The 21221-nt window shown below is 37.9% G+C and overlaps 1 protein-coding gene across 1 annotated transcript in view; it reads right to left on the minus strand.

The window, feature by feature from the left end:
* Positions 1-1512: 1512 nt before the first annotated feature.
* Positions 1513-21221, minus strand: part of CENPE (centromere protein E) — a 57028-nt gene continuing 37319 nt past the window's right edge. Inside the window, 17 exon segments of the mRNA XM_087962598.1 lie at positions 1513-1727; positions 2949-3211; positions 4479-4638; positions 5061-5158; positions 5800-5912; positions 6509-6712; positions 7445-7666; positions 10129-10332; positions 12018-12227; positions 14030-14242; positions 15050-15124; positions 17029-17241; positions 17594-17806; positions 18201-18371; positions 19768-19980; positions 20333-20544; positions 20853-21108. Of these exon segments, the coding sequence (XP_087818724.1) occupies positions 1642-1727; positions 2949-3211; positions 4479-4638; positions 5061-5158; positions 5800-5912; positions 6509-6712; positions 7445-7666; positions 10129-10332; positions 12018-12227; positions 14030-14242; positions 15050-15124; positions 17029-17241; positions 17594-17806; positions 18201-18371; positions 19768-19980; positions 20333-20544; positions 20853-21108 (3126 nt within the window). The 3' untranslated portion in view covers positions 1513-1641.

Below are 21221 nucleotides of genomic sequence, written 5' to 3' on the forward strand. Positions count from 1 at the left end.
AGAGAAGGAGCTGCTGCTGCAGGACAGAGATGACAGTTGCTCTTTAAAAATTATGATTTACATTATGATTTACAAGCCTTTTTACTAATGATTTAAATCATGATTTAAATCCTTGTTTCTGAGCCTTAATAAGAGTGTAAATGGTCAAATAGAATATTCTTTCTAAACTTCCTAACAGTAGTCTGATATACTACAGGTAGTTCTTGACTTATGGCCTCAATTAGGTGCGAACTTTTTGTTGCTAAGCAAGGCAGTTGTTAAATGAATCACGCCCAATTTAATGACATTTTTTGCTATGGTTAAATGAATCAGTAATCAAAACCCAGATAAGCAAGAATTAACACCAGGATTAATATCAGACCAACAATGAACAGTCAAGCAGTAAACAACCCCCAAACAAGAAACTACTTAGAAAACAACTCACCAACATTGATAAAGCAAAACACTGTATATAAACAGAGCAAAACCTCAATTTTGGTACTGAAGGGGTTACCTAGATGAATAATGAAACATCCACAAGAAAACAACCAAACTCAGCACTAAAGACTCCATTCTCCTAACCTATCTACCCAGTGAAATGTCTGCTTAGGGTCTTGAGTCTACTGTTCATATTATATCTTTGTACATATATACGTTGTTGTGGTTCGTCGGCACCCTGTGCAGATGGCAGTGGAATCGGACAGTGGGGAAGAACAGTGACCAGTTCAGGAGTCTGGGGAAGACTTGGATGAGGGTCCTGCGTCTGGTGGAGATGGGGCCAGGACCATCTGGGAGTTGTGCTGATTCCGGAGCCTCCAGTCTGGCATCAGCAAGGCAGAGGAACAAGGGGAGCCTGTTCCCAGTGTGTGTGCACACAACTGCTAGAAGGCAAAAGCAGCTAAGACAAAAGGGGTGACTTGGGAGTAAGGCTGGGAGGTGATTGCCCCTCTCATAAGGTATAAAGGAAGTGCAAAGGTAGAAAAACCTTTGCAGGAAGCAAAGTTGTTCGCTCTGTTCAGATTAAACTTTGAAGCTCTGTGTGGACTTTGTACTTTGTTTGTTTGTTAATTTAGCACTTAGTTATTGGCAGCAATTCAAAGGAGAGAAAGGTGGGTGCTTTTCTTGAGGGACTGATTGGGACTCATTACAGGCTGGGAATGAACATAATTCCCAGCGTTGAAATAAAACAAGAGTTGTTTTAACTAAGCCTGTGCTTAATTACGGTCTCAGGAAGCCTGGGTCAGAAGAGACATGTGTATCTGAGAGATGTTATTACCAACTGGGGAAATCTAATAACATTGACCTTACTTGGATTTGGGGAGAATTCTAGAGATCAAATAGAAAGTGTTTTAAATGAGATCTAGTTTGGTTTTGGGGAGAATTCTAGGGGTCAAATAGGAAGTATTAAATTGATAGACTTTATTTTATAAAAGAAAATAAACAAAACCTACTTATAATCAAACAAACTGAAAATTACACTGCTAACCACTAGGAAAATATAAATTTTATTTATACAATTAAAAATACAGGACAACATGAGTAAGGAATACATATGGTATTGTATAATAAGTATGTTGGAAAGTATGTTCAAGGACCATCAGTTTCATCTTGCCAGAAAAATGAAGTGGCATCTGTCTTGCACAGCATCTATGAAAGAATCTGTTACTGAGTCTTGCAATTGGAAACATCTGATGAAAGCCAGTTGTTAAAGTTATTTTCTTCAGATTCTCCTCTGCCAGATTTTGTGTCTGTTAGAAAGAATAGTTGCTGGTTAAGTTAATAAAAATAACTACAAATATTTAAGTAACACAATATAACCACAAGAGAATAGGTTGATTAGAGATGATAGAAGTTTGGAAATTTTCCATTTTTAAAACATCACACTATTAATTCTTATTAATTTGAGATTAATAGCCTTATTAGATCAGCAGATTATTTAAATAACATAGTGGTACACTACTTCCTGGGTATGTAATTTACTAAATGGCAAGTTAAACTATGGCTCTCTTAGACCTACTATAGATTCATGTTGGGAGCACCAAAGTGCTTCTGTGTTGAATGGATTGAACGGTGACATCACTGTTGCTTGGGGGACACTCTGTTGGAGACTCCTGTTAAGTTTCCCACCAAAGTGTTACACACCCATCTACTCATGATCCTCTGTTGCTTTCAAACTGCGGGGTCAGCAGTATGTGACAGGAACTCATCCCATCCCGCAGTAGCAACCGAGTCTCGAACGTGAGCCTGTCAATTGTCAGCACAGCGTCCTAACCACCATCTAAGTTGTACAGGATTGACAATCCAAGCTTACTTTGTGCAAGAATAGTCTTGTACTGTATATTTTTTCTATTGCTTCCAGTTACATGAGGTTATCATGTGGGTACATCAGTTATCCGGGTGAGAGATGCCAGGACAGGACATCCTCTAAACCTCATATGAAAAACCCAGTACATTATTTCATGAAATCAGATGCTCTTAGCTACTTCTAGGGAGATTCTCAGTTGCCCCAAAGGTGTTTTTTTTAAGAGGCGACTGGACTTTCTGGTTTTTCTTTGAAGACGTTTCGCTTCTCATGCAAAAAGCTTCTTCAGCTCTGATTGGATGGTGGGGAACGGAAAGGATCCCCACCATCCAGTCAGAGCTGAAGAAGCTTCTGGAGAAGCGAAACGTCTTCAAAGAAAAACCAAAAAGTCCAGTCGCCTCTTGAAAAAAGCACCTTTGGGACATCTTGGCTATTTCATGCAGTGTATAATCAATAACTATCCTACGATTTTCTGAATTATTTTTCCTACTGGTCATTACATTTTGTAGGATTTGGCAATCCATAGAAAAAGCAAATGGGTCAGAAACCCATCCTTTCAAAACAAGCTGGTAAACGCAGCAGTTTTTTGTGTGATCACAACACACAACCTTACTCTAAAATAGGCTCTTTGTCTTAGCATCTAAGAATGCGTTATGCTCTTACTTACTTTCAGTAATCCCTAAGCACGAGTTACCAAAAAAAACTGATTGGCTGTTCGATGGCATCGGCTGTGGTGTGTCCAAAGGCAAAATTGGCTGCATGGAGCACTGCTTGCAGGGAGAGGCTGGCACTGCCAAAAGTGATGAAGCTGGTGCTTTCCTTGGAGATTTGATTTTATGCTCCTCAACTGTGTCTCCCAAGGCTCGCTCCCTCCTCTTCACAGCTCGCTCCTTCCATTTCTTAACTTCTTCTTTCAAGAGATGCTCATTTCTTAAAACATACATTAGATATATTTAATCACCTGGTGTCCAGATAATATATATTTTTTCTTATTCTGTACAGCCCATTCGTTTTCTTTTTCTAAGAAATGGCTTTTTGCAAGACTTGCCTGCTTGTCCTTTTATTATCCATGCATTCAAGATTTAACACAGGATGAGCAATCTGTGAGCTCCCAAAACCCTTTTTTGTGAACTTTGATGCATAATTGTTAAAAATTGGTAATTTCCCACCATTTGGATCTAGAAAAATATAGGTACAGGTAGTCCTTGACCATAGCTGAGCCCAAAGTTTCTGATGCTAAGCGGGAATGTTGTTAAGTGAATTTTGCCCCATTTCACGACCTTTCTTACCACAGTTGTTAACTGAATCACTGCAGTTGTTAAGTTAGTAACGTGGTTGTGAAGTGAATCTGGCTTCCCCACTGACTTTGCTAGTTAGAAGATTGCAAAGGGGGATCGCATGACCTCTGGGAACACTGCAACCGTCAAAAATATCTGTCAGTTGCGAAGCGTGGTGAATTTTGATCATGTGACCACGGGGCTGTTGAAGAGTCATAAGTATGAAAAATGCTAAATCACTTTTTTCAGTGCTGTCATAACTTTGAATGGTCTCTACATGAACTGTTGTAAGTCGAGGATTACCTGTAGCCCTTGACATGTGACCAGTTGAACCCAAAATTTCCACTACTAAGCAAGACAATTGATGGAGATTCTCAGACATCCAGGTCATGGTTGTCCCAAAGGTGTTTTTTTTCCTTCCCCCAAAAGGCAACTGAACTTTCTTTTTTTGAAGACGTTTCACTTCTCATCCAAGAAACTTCTTCAGCTCTCAGCTCAGCTCAGAGTTGAAGAAGTGTTGTGGCCCGCCAGCAGACAGCAGAGCTGGCAGCAGATTTGGACAGTGAGGAGGTTGGGGTGGAGCATGGCCCACTCCTGGAGTCTGGGGAAGGCTCTGACGAGTGCTCTGCATCGGAGGCAGAGATGGGGCCAGGACCGCCTGACAGCTGCCTTCGGAATCGGAGATCAGTGGGGCAGAAGAACAGCCAACACTTCATTTGCATCCCCAAAATCCCAAAAGTCTGATAAGACTAGGAAGCAAGCCAAAGCTAACCATTGGCCCCACAATTTTGCCAGGCCAATATCTTCAAATGTGTGGACAGCTTAATTGTCTTTTAGACACAACTACCTGTTCTGTGTGAAAAATTCATACATGTACGATCATGGTAAGCTATATTTCCAGGCAGAATATGATAACTTACGTCAACAGTAGGTCGTGTTGTTTCTTGAGTTGAGTGTATTCCTTTTGCAGCGTGGCATGCTTAGATTTTAACACTAGCACATGGGTACTTTGTATAATGCCACTACCACCACCACAAGTAATTGGTTTAAATGGCTGAGGAGGGTCTTCGTTAAACATCACTGAAAAGGTAAAGATCCATCACGGTAAGGCTTTTGCCAATGACAACATTTACTATCCAAACATCACAACTTTTTCAAAATCACCTCATTTCATGACATGGTATAATTTGGAACCACACATTCAAGAGACTATGGTTCGATTTGGGAATTTTATCACAGGATTTGAGGTTTCCGGCTTTTATGATTGTAAATGATTGAGGTGATTAAAAGGAGCCAGCACTGATAGAAATGTATGTACATAAATATATTCAAGTAGGACCTTGCCAAAATAGGCCTGAAACTATTTTTTAGCAGTTGGAAAACATGAAAGAATGTGCTTGAAAGATGAAAGTATTTTCCTTGCTTGACTATCAATTTTGTAACACTGTACCTTAAAAGCCCATTTCACATAGCCAAGAGATAACCCTCTGATTTGTATTTACCGGTTGCATCCTGTTCTTGTCGTGCTTTACGAAGTTCTTCCTTCAACTTTCTTAACTGTTCTTCCCGATGATCTGCCAGAGCTTTTGCATTTGCCATTCTAGAACAGTGAAGATTCAGTTTTAAAATTATCAATGATGTTAGACTACAATTATACAATTACAATAGTCTACAATGATTGTGAATGGAGGACACAGAACAATTTGGGACTATGGATTATTTTTGAAGCATCGTAGCACAATACTTCTCTTAAATTGTTCCCCCACACTTGAATAGGTAAGCTCTAAGCTCTTGATCCCCAACACATGGTCTGCAAAGGTCCTCTACTTAGTGGCTCAGGTTCAGAAATTAAAACTTTTAAAATGGCTGAGATCTTATGAAATTTAGAAAGTTCTAACTTGGAATTTCAGATGAGTAGACCAAAATCTTGAAAAATATAGGCATTAATAAAAAAAAACACACCTTGAAGTCCTAGAAGCCATCTCAAGGGATCTCTCCAGGGAGCAAAGAGATATTAGATTAATGCTCCATGCCTTAAGTCTAAATGTGGAGTCTATTGCTCTATAGCAGGGGTGTGTCAAACTGGTGGCCTGTGGGCCGGATGCACCATGCATGGGGTTAGGGTCATCCCAATTCCACGAAGGGGAAAAACGCCGTGATATGTCACGTGATGGCAACGTGGCGCCACGAGTTTGACATCTGTGCTCTACAGAATTGCCTTTTCAAGGAAATGGAACTTACTCTCGATCAAACAATTTGGATTGTTTCATTCTTGCCATTTCAGCTTTAACAAGCTGAGTTCTCAGGCCTTCAATTTCCTCCTTATATAATCCAACACCTTTATCCACCTGGGCCTAGTAAGAAAAAGAAAAACATGATCTCGTGAGAAGACAACAACAGTTGTATATTTCCAAGTGCCCAATAAGCACTTTAGAAAATGAAATCATATTTACATATTAGATAACAGACTTTTAGTAAAAATGAAATACATACCTCTTCAGATCAAAGTAATAATGTCAGGACCCTTTTCAGATGGAGGTTTGGATCCAGCAAGAGATCAGAGTTAGCACCCTGTCAAATCACAGTTGGTGCCATATCTGATCTGCAGGAAATTGTCCTTCCATGGTTTCATTCCACAAATAACTGAATTGCATTAAAAATACTAGAGAATAGAATACCAGAGAATGGGCCAAAGTTGTAGAGCACTTTCATTTTCTTTGAGGAGGAGTATGTTTAGCCACAAGCAAGGCTGGGAGGAAGCATAGCATTGTGAGCTGATAATTCCTTTGTATAAACTTGCCTTCCAGTGTCCAACAGCCCAGAACATTGCATAAGTTTTATATAGGAATTGCAGAGAGAAAATGTGAAGATCTAAGACATTTGTGTGAATCCCATGAATAAATATTTTACTCCCAACATGAGAAGTAACTTATGTTAATACATACAATACCTTGAGTGCTTCTCTCTCACTTAATGCATCTCTTAAGCAATTTTCTTTTTCCTCTAATGCAGCTTGAAGCTTAATGACTTCATTCTTGGAAGCTTTCACATTAAGTTTCATTTCTAGTATGGCTATTGTTTTCTCTTTTTCCTGGAGATTTTTACTTCCTTCATTTATTATGCTTTCTAGTTCTTGGATTTTCAACTGCAGATTCTTTGAAAAAGAAAGTGTGTTATTAGAAAATGGAACACCACTTCCACATTTTATTTTCAAAGGTGGAAAAAACGTTTAGCTGTTATTGGTGATAACTCTGATACATGTAGAGTTAATTGGATCTGAAGCTCTGAAGATCACAATAATTCCAATATTTTGAATGCTGGGCTCTTTATAAAAAAAAGTGTGGCCTGAAAACAGTGAAAACGATCAGAAAAACAAACCATTTCTACTAGAATAGTAAGAGATGCAGCATCAAAGGAAGATGAATATAAGCAAAACTAATTCCCAACAGTGTACTTCCTCATTTATAAAAGGTAACCCAGTGCCATTTCATGCATCTATTGGGAAAACACTCTTTATTTTTATATGGGAGAGATTACCCAATATCATGTTTCCTGCAACCACAGATTTATAAGCATCATCCTATAGATTTATTTTAAATCAAAATGTCATGATTTGTCAAAGTCTGCCTCATTGATGAACTAATTTTTCTATCATCTGTTCTTTTCAACTAAAAAAGTTGGACAAAACTTATTCTCTCAGGAACCCTATTTAGGAACTAGAATGGATTTGGGAACATCATATATTTGGGAAAGCAGAGACTAAATAGAAATTTAATAAATGGCATACCAGGAAAAGCTGCATAGAAAAGAACTAAGCATTAATCAGATTAGACAAATGAAGAGACATCAGGCTGAGGTGTCAAACAGGAATTTAACAAAAACACACCTTTGTATCTTGTTCTGTTGCTTCCAGTTTATATCTTAGCTTATGGTTTTCTTCTTCTCGTGACGTATTAGCAACACCACAGGATTTTTGATCTTTTCCTAACATATCTAACTGTAGAATCAGTTCCTTTGTTTCTTCTCTACATGCTTTCAGAGTAGCATCAATCTCTCTGCAGTAGTTGGCATTTATGGCTTCCAGAGCAGATCTAGCTTGAAAATAGGGCTGTAATATAAAGGCAGCAATAGATCTTAAGGGAGGTATGTTACATTGCTATCTCTTACATAGAGTCATCCAATTACACCAGAACACAGTTTCTGCAAACTAGATTAACATGTCCAATAATCCAAGTTGCTTTGGATTATTAAACTATAAGAAACACACAACTACGGACTTCTGGTTTGAAGGGCTTTGGCAACAGACAGGAATCCGCGATCGTGCGCAGTTTCTGCCTGGGCTTGCCGCTGGAGCGCCCCGAGCTGGCTGGTTTCGGGGCTAAGCCACCCCGTAGAAGTGGTGAAGAGGGGGGAGACCGCCAGCAGGGTTGAGGAGAGCCGCATCTCTCCTCCTCAGCTGGCCATTACTCCCTTTCCCGAAGGCGGTAGGAGCAGTGGTCAGAAATGGCCACCTCAAAGAAGACCTCAACCGGAAAAGAATGTGCAGGAGGAAGATAAGAAGTGAAAGTTTTGGCTGACTGGGCTAAGTTGAAAAAGCAACAACTAAGGTACCCTGGAATTTAAATTTTACAAGAAATAACATCGCTCCCAAAGAAGAGTCGGAAACAGCGAAAGAAAGTGAAAAGGGAAAGGTTTGGCTTTTTTTTCCTTCTCTCTCCTTCCTTATATTGACAACTAAGAATAAGAAATTGGAAAAATCCGCTTTGGAATCAATAGGCAATTAAGCTGAAAATATAGCTAAATGCCAAAGGGACAATAAAGATTTCTGGATATTAAAAACTTTTTCTTCTATAAGCAGGAAGGGAGAGAAAAAGAATAAGGGCAGGATCTGGAAGAGGGAGAAGACTGCCTGGAATTAAAAAGAATCTACAGTAAAACTTCAACAAGACTTCTAAAAGATACATTTTAACTGAAACTTTGCAACTAAATAGTAACCCCAGGAAGAGAAAGTGAAAACAAAAAGAAAGAGCAAAAAGAAACAGTTTGCGTGTATTTGGATTACTTGGTGACTTTTGGATTTTTGGTTATTATATTTGAATGACTAAAATCAATTGGGTGGTTGTTTAAAAATTTCTACAATGGCATCACTTTTGGATGAATTGAAAATGGAACTTAAAAAGTACAAAGAAGATGCACAAGAAGGGAAGGGTTCTTTTGGCTTCGTTTTCCAATTCTTAGAAATGGAGATTTGGAACTATGAGAAACAACAAGAAAAGACTGCAAAACAAGAAGACTGGGACAAGGAAGAAGCCATTTTTAATGAACAAGTAACTCTATGTGGGGAAGAAAAAGGAAAGGGGGGGGGGAAAGAGGATGGAGAATTTAAGACTTAAAAAAACAACCAAAGAAAAGAAAAATAATTCGAAAAATAAGTATAATACTGGAAAGCAACAGAAAAGGGGAATACAGAAGAGGGAAATAGAGGTAGAGAGACAAAAGAGTAAAAACGGGAGAGAGAAAAAGAGAGGGAAGAAGGAAAGGAAAAGAAGTTACAAAGGTCCGGAGCAAGATATAAAGAAACAGGACCTATTTAGAGATAATGGGTGAAAATCTAACTGAAAAAGGGATTCTGTAAAGGTACATAAGATTGTATTGTTATATTAGTAATAGAAATAACTTTAGAAAATTGGAAACAACATATGATTAGAATGAGGGATAAAATAGTTAGTGTAATTTAGTGAAATGTTTGTGAATAAAGTAAATTAAATAAAATAAATGAGAAAATTGAATTAGGAAGGAATGGAAACATTTTAATTAGTCAATGTTTTATAAAATATAAGTGAAAGGGGGGGGGAATTAACTATGGAAAGTTTATAATTGTTCCCATAGAAGTATGATATTTAATTGAAAAGTAACGTGAAAAATGTTAAGACTTTAATGAATATTAATATTAATGATAGAATTGAATTGGAATGGAATGTTGTTTTAATTATATACATTTATAATTTTGTCTTTTTTTTTTTTCAAGAATACTGTGTGTAGTTTAAGAATGTACCAAGCAGAATCCGAATGGAAGTTTTGTATTATATTAAGTGTTATAACTTTAGGGGAAAGATATAAAGGCGTCATACTCCAATCAGTAACTACAGGAGAAATTTTGTTTAATGAGAAAAGATAATAGACAATTGAAACAGGACAGACAAAAAATATAAATATAATGATTTGAATTGAGATGAAATAAATAAAATAAAATTGAGGAAATTAAAAGAGGGGAGAAGCCATGTAGAAAATGTAAAATAGTAATAAGATATGGAATAGAATATAAAAATGAGCATGAACCTGAATTTGCGTCTGTACGAAGAAATGTAACCCGGGATTATGCTGCTTTCAAAAAAGATGTTTTAATTTTATTTCTTTTCTTTTTGTGAAAACTCAAATAAAATTTACAAAAAAAAAAAAGAAAAAAAAAAAGAAACACGCAACTACATGTACAGCATTATCTCCAAGCGCACCCGTAACAAGGCAAAAACAATAATATTGTGCTACACCTTTTAAATCTGCATTTCGTACCTGAGCTTTGGGCCGTAGAAATTGAATAATGGACTGAAACTTTTCAATATTTTGCTTTATTGTTGCCTCAAAGCCTTGCAAATCAACATATGAGCACCGTTCCAAATACTGTTCCACCTCAATGTTCTTATGTTCCAACTCTTGTAACATAACCTCTGTGCCACCGAGTTCTTCTTCCATTTCAGAAACTTCTTTAGACATTTGCTGCGCCAAGAAATACATAAAAATGATCTGGTTTGTCAAGACATGTATCATGACTTATTTTTTGCAGCACGGTAACTGGGAAGAGAATTTATGCAGAAACCTTTTAACACAGATACAGTATTAACCCTTCTAGCTCAATTAACCACACTGAAAAGAAACGTTTAAGCTGATTTATCTTCCCACCTGTCCACAGAGCCATCATAGTGGGAATAAAATACCAATAGATACATTATTTTCTTCTTGCAAGTTTTAATTGGACATGCCAAGGGCCGATTTTGAAAAATGCTGTACCTTAAATTACAGCCTTTAGGAAAAATGCTTAACTCTGGTTTAGTATTCCTTCTTCTGTGCCATCTTGAATATAATTGACAAAGTAACCCCCCCGAAGTATGTAAATATTTATTTTTGACAAACTTTTTATATGATGGTTTCATTTACATTTTTTTTAAATTCTTCTCTCAGAAACTGCCCTGAGCTCTCTTGGAAAGAAAAGCAGTATTGACAGCATCTATTATTACATCGAGATAAAAACACAAAGGTACTTTATTTCAAGAGGCAATGGGACTTTCTGGTTTTTCTTTGAATATGTTTTGCAAGAACTTCTTCAGCTCTTGAAAAAGCACCCATGGGACAATCATGACCTGGAGGACTAAGAATCTCCATAGACATCAAGATAAAAAGTTTTAACTTGTTAATAACCTGTCCTCCATGAAGCATAGGTATTTTCCCTTTTGAATCCAGATGCGAAAGGTAACAGAAAAAAAAAGCCAGTGGCTCTCTAGTCCTTCACTGACTTCTGAAAGACCTTGGCTTTTCAATGGCATTGTACAATATCATTGTGGATCAGAGGCAGAACCTTTGCGGCATCAGCCTTAGTAGCCTATTGACTTCTGGAACACAAGTCTCCAGGAAATGGCTCTAAAGACTGACCTTAACTCGGAGCCGTGGTGGCGCAGTAGTTAGAGTTCAGTACTGCAGGCTACTTCTGCTGCCTGCAATTTGGCAGTTTGAATCACACCAGGCTCAAGGTTGACTCAGCCTTCTATCCTTCCGAGGTCGGTATAAAATGAGGAGCCAAATTGTTGGGGGAAATATGCTGACTCTGTAAACTACTGAGAGAGGGCTGTAAAGCATTATAAAGTGGTATATAAGTCTAAGTGCTATTGCTTTTGCTATTAACTCATCATCTCAGCAGAGATTAGACTAACCCCCACTTTGACCGTTTCACAAGGCTCTGAAGACCTTGGCTTTGCCAATGGACCTGGGGAAACTGGAGTGGGATAGATCTCATCAAGTGGCTTTTTTAAATGATTGCTGTTGCCAGGGAGCTGCAGGGTTATTGCTTTTATTGTTGTATAACCAACAAATGTACATTTTCTAATTAAATAGGTTTCTTTTTAAAAAAAAAATCAGCAAATGATGGAAATCATTATCACAGCCCACAACACAGGATGACAAATATTTCAGGTTCTGTTATGCAATGGTCAAGATGCTTCCATATCCAAATGTTGTGGGAGTGTGTGAAATTTTCCAAATGCATGTTATTTTGGCCATTTCATTCTTCTGAACTGTAGTTTAGTTGAGGGAGGGGGTTTGGAAATGGTGCTTGGAGACGTAGCAATGTCCTGGCAATGTTGCTTTCCCCAACTCCAGTCCCAAGCAGGCAATCTTTGGAAAACCATTACCTCAGTGAGACCATCCAAGCTCTGCATCAGTTCAGAGAGACCAGGCTGCTGCGATCCAGGTCCCTGCTGTTTCAAGTGAGGCTTTCCGAGTTCCTGAATTTGCATTCGCTGTGCATGTTGATTTTTTCGCTCATCAAGCAGCTCCCTTGTGTACTTGCTGACGTTTGTGTAGTATTCCTTTCTTTTGTTGCACACGCAGCTAAACAAGTACTGTTGGAGATGAAGAAGTTAATTAAGAGCTGTGGTGGTATAGTGGTTAAACTGCAGTATTACAGGCTGACTCTGCCCATAGGCAGGAATTCGATCCTGGAACTCCTGACCGGATCAAGGTTGACTCAGCCTTCCATCCTTCCGAGGTGGGTAAAATGAGGACCCAGATTGTTGGAGGCAATATGCTGATTCTGTAAACTGCTTAGAGAGGGGCTGAAAAGAACTATGAAGTAGTATACAAGTTTAAGTGCTATTGCTATTACTAACCGAACACAAGAGCTCAAAAACTAGTTGAGTTTAGTAATTTATCTTGGGATAAGCTGCACACCATTTTAGCTTTACTCCGTAACTAAACTTAAACTTTACAATACGTTTGTTCAGCTTTCAAAGGTGCCACAAAACCTGTCTTCTTTAATGTGGGCTACCACCCCTATTAAAAACTGCAACAGCCTGTTCTTTTTCCCACTTATTGAATCATACGTTGCCCATCGTTGAAGAGAGTTTGTGGTGTTTTGTTCCTGAGGTGCAGAACTGGCTGTTCCTAAGATACCACTTAGACTACAAACAACAGAATTGTGGACTGGATCAACTTTCCCAACCTGGGTGCCCTCCGGATATATAGACATTGTCTCAAATTCCCAACAAAGGGTTGCTGGCTAGGGAATTCTGGGAAGGTTGAGCTAGATAGACCTCTGCTCTGATACAAGAGAGATCTGCCTTAAAACCTGAACATATTTACATTTACTGACTGTTAAAAGTTGTTAATATATTTATGGCCACTGCAGCATCCCCATGGTCTTGTGATCAAAATTAAGATCCTTGGTAACTAGCTCATATTTATGCTGGTTACAGAGTCCCGGGGTCATGTAATCACCTTTTACGGCCTTCTGACAAGCAAAGTCAATGGAGAAGCCATTATCACTTAACAACTGTGATACTAACTTAACAACCGTGGTGATTCACTGACTATGGCAGGAAAGGTCGTAATATGGGACAAAACTCATTTAACAACTGTCTTGCTTAGCAACAGAAATGTTGGGCATAATTGTGGTTGCAAGTTGAGGATTACCTGTAATGTAAAGTGTACGAAAGAACTAATAGAAACTAACAGATTCACATGTGACTTTAATCTAGGAATTTATTTAACTTAATTTACTGATCAAGCCATAACTGAGTTTGCAAGGTCCACTAAGCCATGAATCATAGTTTAAACCCAAAGGATAGATTTAGATACAGGTAGTCCTTGACTAATCACCGGTCGCTTAGTGACCAAAGTTACCACAGACAAAACCCAATGGTACTTACAACCTTGTTGTGAAGTTCTGACAGCCGTGGCCACCACGCAGTCATTTCCTGTGTTGTGTGGTCACATGACTGGGTTTATCACATTTTATGCTGAAAACTAGCATTAACTTCTGGGTTTTGCCCAAACCTGGAAGTTAATGCTAGTTTTCCCAATTTGTGGTCATTAATGAACAATGGGTTCACTTAATGACTACAGGTTCACTTAATGGCAAACTGCCTAAAATGTTGTAAAATTGGGTCACTTGTGTGATCACCTGTTCTATGGCGGTCACAACTTATGACCTGAATGGGCAGACTCCATTACAATTGTAAGTCATGGCCCACCTGTACATACAAAACTAAAACTAAACAAAGCACTCAATAGTTTAGCACAGAGGTCTCCAAACTTGGCAACTTTAAGACTTGTGGACTTCAACTCCCAGAATTCTACCAAGAAGTTACCAAGTTTGGGACCCCTGGTTTAGCGTGTGATATGAAACATTGTTTAAAGCTAGTACCTGAAGTTTGTTCAACGAGTTGTAGAGGCTGTTACTTATACGCTCATCTTCTGTTTGAAGCCTTTTGATGTTATTGGCTTCCTGGGGAGAAATGTCAGGAAGCCACTGGGCTATTACAGCTTTCTTGCTATCAAACTGATTCTTGATCTGAAGAGAGATTTTTATGAAATATTCAGATCTTTTTTCCAGCTCTGGAAATTTCTTCAGAGCCTCCTGAAATAAAAAGGAAACAGGCTGAAATTAACAAAGGTTTTCATCTTTTAAAATCAGTGGTTTTTCTCACAACCACTAAAGGCATAGATTGTGATCTTTTTGACTATGAAATTTTATTTTATTCCATAGCAGGAATAAAATAAAATTTCATAGTCAAAAAGATCACAATCTTGTGCTATTAAGAAACATGTCTTGATCAACCAGAGTGCATTTTTTGAATTGCATTCATGTGAACAAGCTACTGTACCCATTGTTGAACATTAGATCTCCCCTTGCTCTAATCCTCCCCCCTTAGCAGAATATACATTATATATTCATAGACAGCTGAGGAAAAGTAGCTGTGCAAGATATCTGCAGTGTGATTTTAAAAAATGACAATCTCAAAATGGCAGCCACAATACATGATCAACACTGTCCATCTTTTAAGTACAATATTCCAAAAAAGAAATGGAGTTTCAATCACACTGTTACTAGTGCCATTGTGAGGTGGTTGGTTTTTTTTTTTTTACCATAATCTGAAGACACCCCTGATACCAGCAGCACAAGAGAAGAGTTCTTGGAGTAGCAATTATTCTGAGGAAACCACTAGATTTACAATTCATCTTTCTATATCAAGACCTCCTGGATTGCAAAAGGATGTTCCTCTGTTTTCTGGTATAATATACAAGTTATAGATAGATTGGGTATAACTGGAAATGGAGTTCAGTCTTTGTTGTGAGAACAGGCAGAAGAAGGATAAAAGGTAGAAGTTAGAACTCCACTTAATGCAGATTCAATCAATGGGAAATAAATGGTGATAGCATTTACCATTATTCGGAATATTTTTGTCTCCAAGATTTCAAAGCAGTCTTGCGTCTTTCGTTTGACATTCATTTCAGAATCCTAGAAAGGAGAATATATATTCAGTGGTGACTTATTATCTCAATATGAGCAGATTATGTCCAACTAAATAGGATACTTAATAGAACTCTAAAAATGGAAAGACATTTTTGATTCCTGCAACGGACGAATGGTTGCAAAAAATGGATGGTGTTAGCAGGGATGGCTAAATTGAGTGCTTTGATTAAATAAATGAATACTTAATTTTGTTTCTATTTGGAAGCCACCTTTGGATTTTTGTGCTTGAAATGGAAAAAAATATGAAACTTCGATTTTGGGTTTTGCTGATTAGATAGGTTTGTTGTTATAGAAATGGCTAGTACGGTATATAAAGCTCAAGGCTTCCCTTCTCCAATCAGGTCTGATTCTAGAGGGCGGTGCTCATCTTTGTTTCTTAGCTGAGGAAGCCAACGTTGTATGAAGACACTTCCGTGGCCATGTGGTCAGCATGATCATATGCTGAAGTACACAGAACGTGTTACTTTCCCATCAAAGTGGTACCTATTTATCTACTTGCATTTGCATGCTTTAGAACTGCTAGGTAGTCAGTTACAGGGGGCAATAACAGCAGCTCACCCTGTTGCATGGCGCTAGGTCTCAAACCTGGGCTATCAACTTTCCAACTGACAAGCTCAGAGCCTTTAACTGCTGAGCCATCGCCCCTCCTGGCTAATATATATTATTATGTAAAAGTAAAAAGTTGAAGTTGCACGTTATTTTACTGTGCCAAAAGTAATTGGAAGTCAATGCTTTTCTATTTTTATCTCCCCTTTAATCCTACACATCTTCCCTCTTCCTTTTTTCCCTCCCCCATTTCCCCATTATTTTCATTTTTCTTTGTATTTCTGCATTTTATATTTTGATAAACTAAGAAAAATATGAATGAAAAAAGATCTTAGTCATACCCAGTTTGATTACTAGTTGGACAATAGTTAGACAACAGACAATATTTAAAGGTTTTGCAAGGTCACAGGGATCCCAGATTTATCTGCAAGTTTTTATTACATGCATTAATCTTTGGTAGGAAAAATAAGTAGGACAGAAAGACACATGTGAAAAGATAATGCTCAATTTCTTATTTTTGGCTGCCTAAAATAGGGATGCTGATTAAACAGACTTTACTTCCACATTAAAAAATGTGCTTAAAGAACAACTTTAAACAGAGATTGAAATAGGAAACAAGCTGGTCATTTTCAAGCTGGGTCTGCTTTGTCATAGTTGATGCTGTTTCCATTGTTATTTATTCCCTTAGTAAATATTGATTACATTTGTTGACTCAGTAACTACTTTCTGTATCTATCAACAAAGTGAATCTTAAATATGAACCAGGATCTAGAAGGACTAATTTAATTTATTTTAAATTGACACTGTTGAATCAAATGGATTTAAACACAAGTATTACATGTCTGATTTTTCTCCAACTTTTTCTCCAATTGATGAAACAGAGCTAGGCAAACTATAAATTTATACTTTATAGTTATATATAATTTCTGAACAAAATGCAGATGATACCCCACAGCACTCACCGATTGTACAACCGGAGAAAGGCTGAAGGAACAGCCTTGTTTTCTATCCTTTTTAATGTAAAATTTCAATAATGTAGGAATGTTCTCGTGCCAGAAAATCCAGTTAACTACCAGGTTAATACCTGATATCTGAACATCAATCCTCAGCTCATCCTAATAATGTTAAAGATTACCTAAAGGGTGCCCAACCTTGACATAAAGCATTCAACTCCCCTTAATTTAAGGGAGATTTAATATTTACGGGAAATTACAATGTGATGTTGGGTTGAAAGCTAGACCTACATCAATGGTTTTACGGAATAAGAAACAATATATCCATGAAACTGCATTTACTGGAAAGCATTTACCGGAAAACTGCATTATCCAAAAAGCATCCCATACCTTTGCGGTGTTTTCAGATAAGGTCTCCTGAAGTTGGCTTTGAGTTTCCTCTCTGATGTTCTGCACAACCTGCTGAAGGTCATCGCTCTCTTTTTGAAGCAAGGCCTTCTCTTTCAGTAGCTGTTGGACACATTTCTCCTGCTCTCTCAGTTCGGTAGTCAATTGCTTCTTTTCCTCAATAAGGCTGTTTGCCTCTTCATTTAATTTTTTTATCTAAGGAATTAAATGTCACACCATTACTAAATCATCCTTCCCCAGCTAATGCCTTTGAGAATAAATGCAGGTTTTTTTTTTAACTCCCATCATTCAGGATCAAAACATGGAGGATGCACTGTTGGGGAAGACTAAATTAAACTCTGTGTCACATCACGATTTAGGGTAAAAATATTAAGAAAATTAAAATGTGCCCGTTTCCCTAAACAATTGTATCTCTTACAGTGCCCTTTTGAAATATTTCAAATTATTTTAGATCTACAAATGCTATATTTTCCTAACAGTCCATTCAGTAAATATTTAATATACTAATGTGCAAACATAATTGCATTCTCCGAAAAGCATCCCGTACCTTTGCAGCGTTTTCTGATAAGGTCTCCTGAAGTTGGCTTTGTGTTTCCTCTCTGATGTTCTGCATAACCTGCTGAAGGTCATCGCTCTCTTTTTGAAGCAAGGCCTTCTCTTTCAGTAGCTGTTGGACACATTTCTCCTGCTCTCTCAGTTCGGTAGTCAATTGCTTCTTTTCCTCAATAAGGCTGTTTGCCTCTTCATTTAATTTTTTTATCTAAGGAATTAAATGTCACACCATTACTAAATCATCCTTCCCCAGCTAATGCCTTTGAGAATAAATGCAGTTTTTTTTTTAAACTCCCATCATTCAGGATCAAAACATGGAGGATGCACTGTTGGGGAAGACTAAATTAAGCTCTGTGTCACATCACGATTTAGGGTAAAAATATTAAGAAAATTAAAATGTGTTTGTTTCCCTAACAATTGAATCTCTTACAGTGCCCTTTTGAAATATTTCAAATTATTTTAGATCTACAAATGCTATATTTTCCTAACAGTCCATTCAGTAAATATTTAATATACTAATGTGCAAACATAATTGCATTCTCCGAAAAGCATCCCGTACCTTTGCAGCGTTTTCTGATAAGGTCTCCTGAAGTTGGCTTTGCGCTTTCTTCTCCAATGTTCTGCATAACCTGCTGAAGGTCATCTCTCTCTTTTTGAAGCAAGGCCTTCTCTTTCAGTAGCTGTTGGACACATTTCTCCTGCTCTCTCAGTTCGGTAGTCAATTGTTTCTTTTCCTCAATAAGGCTGTTTGCCTCTTCATTTAATTTTTTTATCTAAGAAATTACACATAAGACGATTACTAAAGCAGCCTTCTTCAGCTGGTGCCTTTGAGATATAACAGCAGTTTTGAACCCCCATATTTCAGGGTCAAAATATGGAAGATGCATGGTTAGGGAAAACTAAATCAAAGCCCGTGTAGCATCAAGTTTGATCTAAAGAGCAGAACAGAACATATTGGCCAAATGTGATTGGACACAAAAGGAATCTATCTCTGGTGCATAAACTCTCAGTGTACATAAAAGCAATAAAGTAATATAATCATAAGATACCAATAGATGAAAAGGATAATAGTAATACAGACTTACTACATGGGTAAAATCCTTAGACATAAGACAATGTCGTGAGGATTAGGCATTCAACAGAGAGGGAAAAATTTTATCTCGGTCTAGTTGTTTTGGCATGCAATGCTCTAGAATGCTACCGAGAGGGGAGGAGATGAAACAGTTTATGTCCATGATGTGAGGGGTCTGTAGGTAACTTCTCAGCCCTCTTTCTGACCCATGTGGTATTCAGGTCCTCAATGGAAGGCAATGGAATACTAAGGAAATTAAATTTTGCCTCTTTCCCTAAACATTTGAATTCCTTAGAGTACTCTGTTTAAAATTTCACATTATTTTAGATTCACAAATGCTATTTTCCCAACTTTCTAATTCAGTAAGTACCCATGTTTCCCTGAAAATAAGACTGAGTCTTATTTTTTCCATGCATGGGAGGCCCACTTCTTCTGCTTGTTTGCGCCAGAGCAGGAGGCCATGTGGTGCACCAATGCTGCCTCTGCAAGGCAGGAGTGTATGTAGAGCTGCTCCACACATCCTGTTATATTCTGGGCATGGGTGCAAGGAACTGAGACGAGTCAGAGAATTAGTGAACTTCAACTCTTTATTAAGGATTAGGAACAGAGCGTAAAAAACCCTCGGGCAGCAGCAGCTCTTTTATAGAGCTGGCTGCTGACCCGTTAACCAATGACCTGTGTCCAAATGCTTAACTTTTGCCCAATGGGAGATGTTCAACTAATAGCCAATCAGGCTGCTCAGTACGGACCAATCCCTGTTCGCTATCCATGGGCCAATCAAAGGTGCAGGATTACAAGCCTACTTATCATGTGGTTGATAAGTTTTATTAAATAGTTTTTATTAGTTCATAACACATCCCACGCTGGTTTACCTCAGGGCCCTCGCAGCCAGGCCACCCACAGCCTGACACTTGTTTCACCTCTCAGCAGCGGATCCAGCAACCCCATTCAGCAGAGCTTATTTTGGGGACAGGGCTTATATTAGGCGCATGTGTAAAAATATGCTGGGGCTTATTTTCAGGATATTTTGGGGGAATCAGGGTATTTAAAATACTTATGTACAAACATAATACCATTCACTAGAAAGCATCCCGTACCTTTGCAGTGTTTTCAGATAAGGTCTCCTGAAGATGGCTTTGTGTTTCCTCTCTGATGTTCTGCATAACCTGCTGAAGGTCATCTCTCTCTTTTTGAAGCAAGGCCTTCTCTTTCAGTAGCTGTTGGACACATTTCTCCTGCTCTCTCAGTTCGGTAGTCAATTGCTTCTTTTCCTCAATAAGGCTGCTTACCTCTTCATTTGATTTTATTATCTAAGAAATTAAATGTCACACCATTACTAAATCATCCATCCCCAGATAATGACTTTGAGAATAAATGCAGTTTTTTTAAAAAAACTCCCATCATTCAGGATCAAAACATGGAGGATGCACAGTTAGGGAAAACTAAATTAAGCTCTGTGTCGCATCACGATTTAGGATAAAAATATTAAGAAAATTAAAATGTGCCCGTTTCCCTAAACAATTGAATCTCTTACAGTGCCCTTTTGAAATATTTCAAATTATTTTAGATCTACAAATGCTATATTTTCCTAACAGTCCATTCAGTAAATATTTAATATACTAATGTGCAAACATAATTGCATTCTCCGAAAAGCATCCATACCTTTGCAGCATTTTCTGATAAGGTCTCCTGAAGTTGGCTTTGAGTTTCCTCTCCGATGTTCTGCATAACCTGCTGAAGGTCATCTCTCTCTTTTTGAAGCAAGGCCTTCTCTTTCAGTAGCTGTTGGACACATTTCTCCTGCTCTCTCAGTTCGGTAGTCAAATTCTTCTTTTCCTCAATAAGGCTGTTTGCCTCTTCATTTAATTTTTTATCTAAGGAATTAAATGTCACACCATTACTAAATCATCCTTCCCCAGCTAATGCCTTTGAGAATAAATGCAGTTTTTTTTTAAAACTCCCATCATTCAGGATCAAAACATGGAGGATGCACTGTTGGGGAAGACTAAATTAAACTCTGTGTCACATCACGATTTAGGGTAAAAATATTAAGAAAATTAAAATGTGTTTGTTTCCCTAACAATTGAATCTCTTACAGTGCCCTTTTGAAATATTTCAAATTATTTTAGATCTACAAATGCTATATTTTCCTAACAGTCCATTCAGTAAATATTTAATATACTAATGTGCAAACATAATTGCATTCTCCGAAAAGCATCCCGTACCTTTGCAGCGTTTTCTGATAAGGTCTCCTGAAGTTGGCTTTGCGTTTCCTCTCCGATGTTCTGCATAACCTGCTGAAGGTCATCTCTCTCTTTTTGAAGCAAGGCCTTCTCTTTCAGTAGCTGTTGGACACATTTCTCCTGCTCTCTCAGTTCGGTAGTCAATTGCTTCTTTTCCTCAATAAGGCTGTTTGCCTCTTCATTTAATTTTTTTATCTAAGGAATTAAATGTCACACCATTACTAAATCATCCTTCCCCAGCTAATGCCTTTGAGAATAAATGCAGTTTTTTTTTAAAACTCCCATCATTCAGGATCAAAACATGGAGG

The sequence above is a fragment of the Notechis scutatus genome, chromosome 4 (assembly GCF_049901735.1).
Source record: "Notechis scutatus isolate UNSWTSFEM ecotype Mainland chromosome 4, rNotScu1.2, whole genome shotgun sequence".
In the NCBI taxonomy this organism is placed as follows: Eukaryota; Metazoa; Chordata; class Lepidosauria; order Squamata; family Elapidae; genus Notechis; species Notechis scutatus.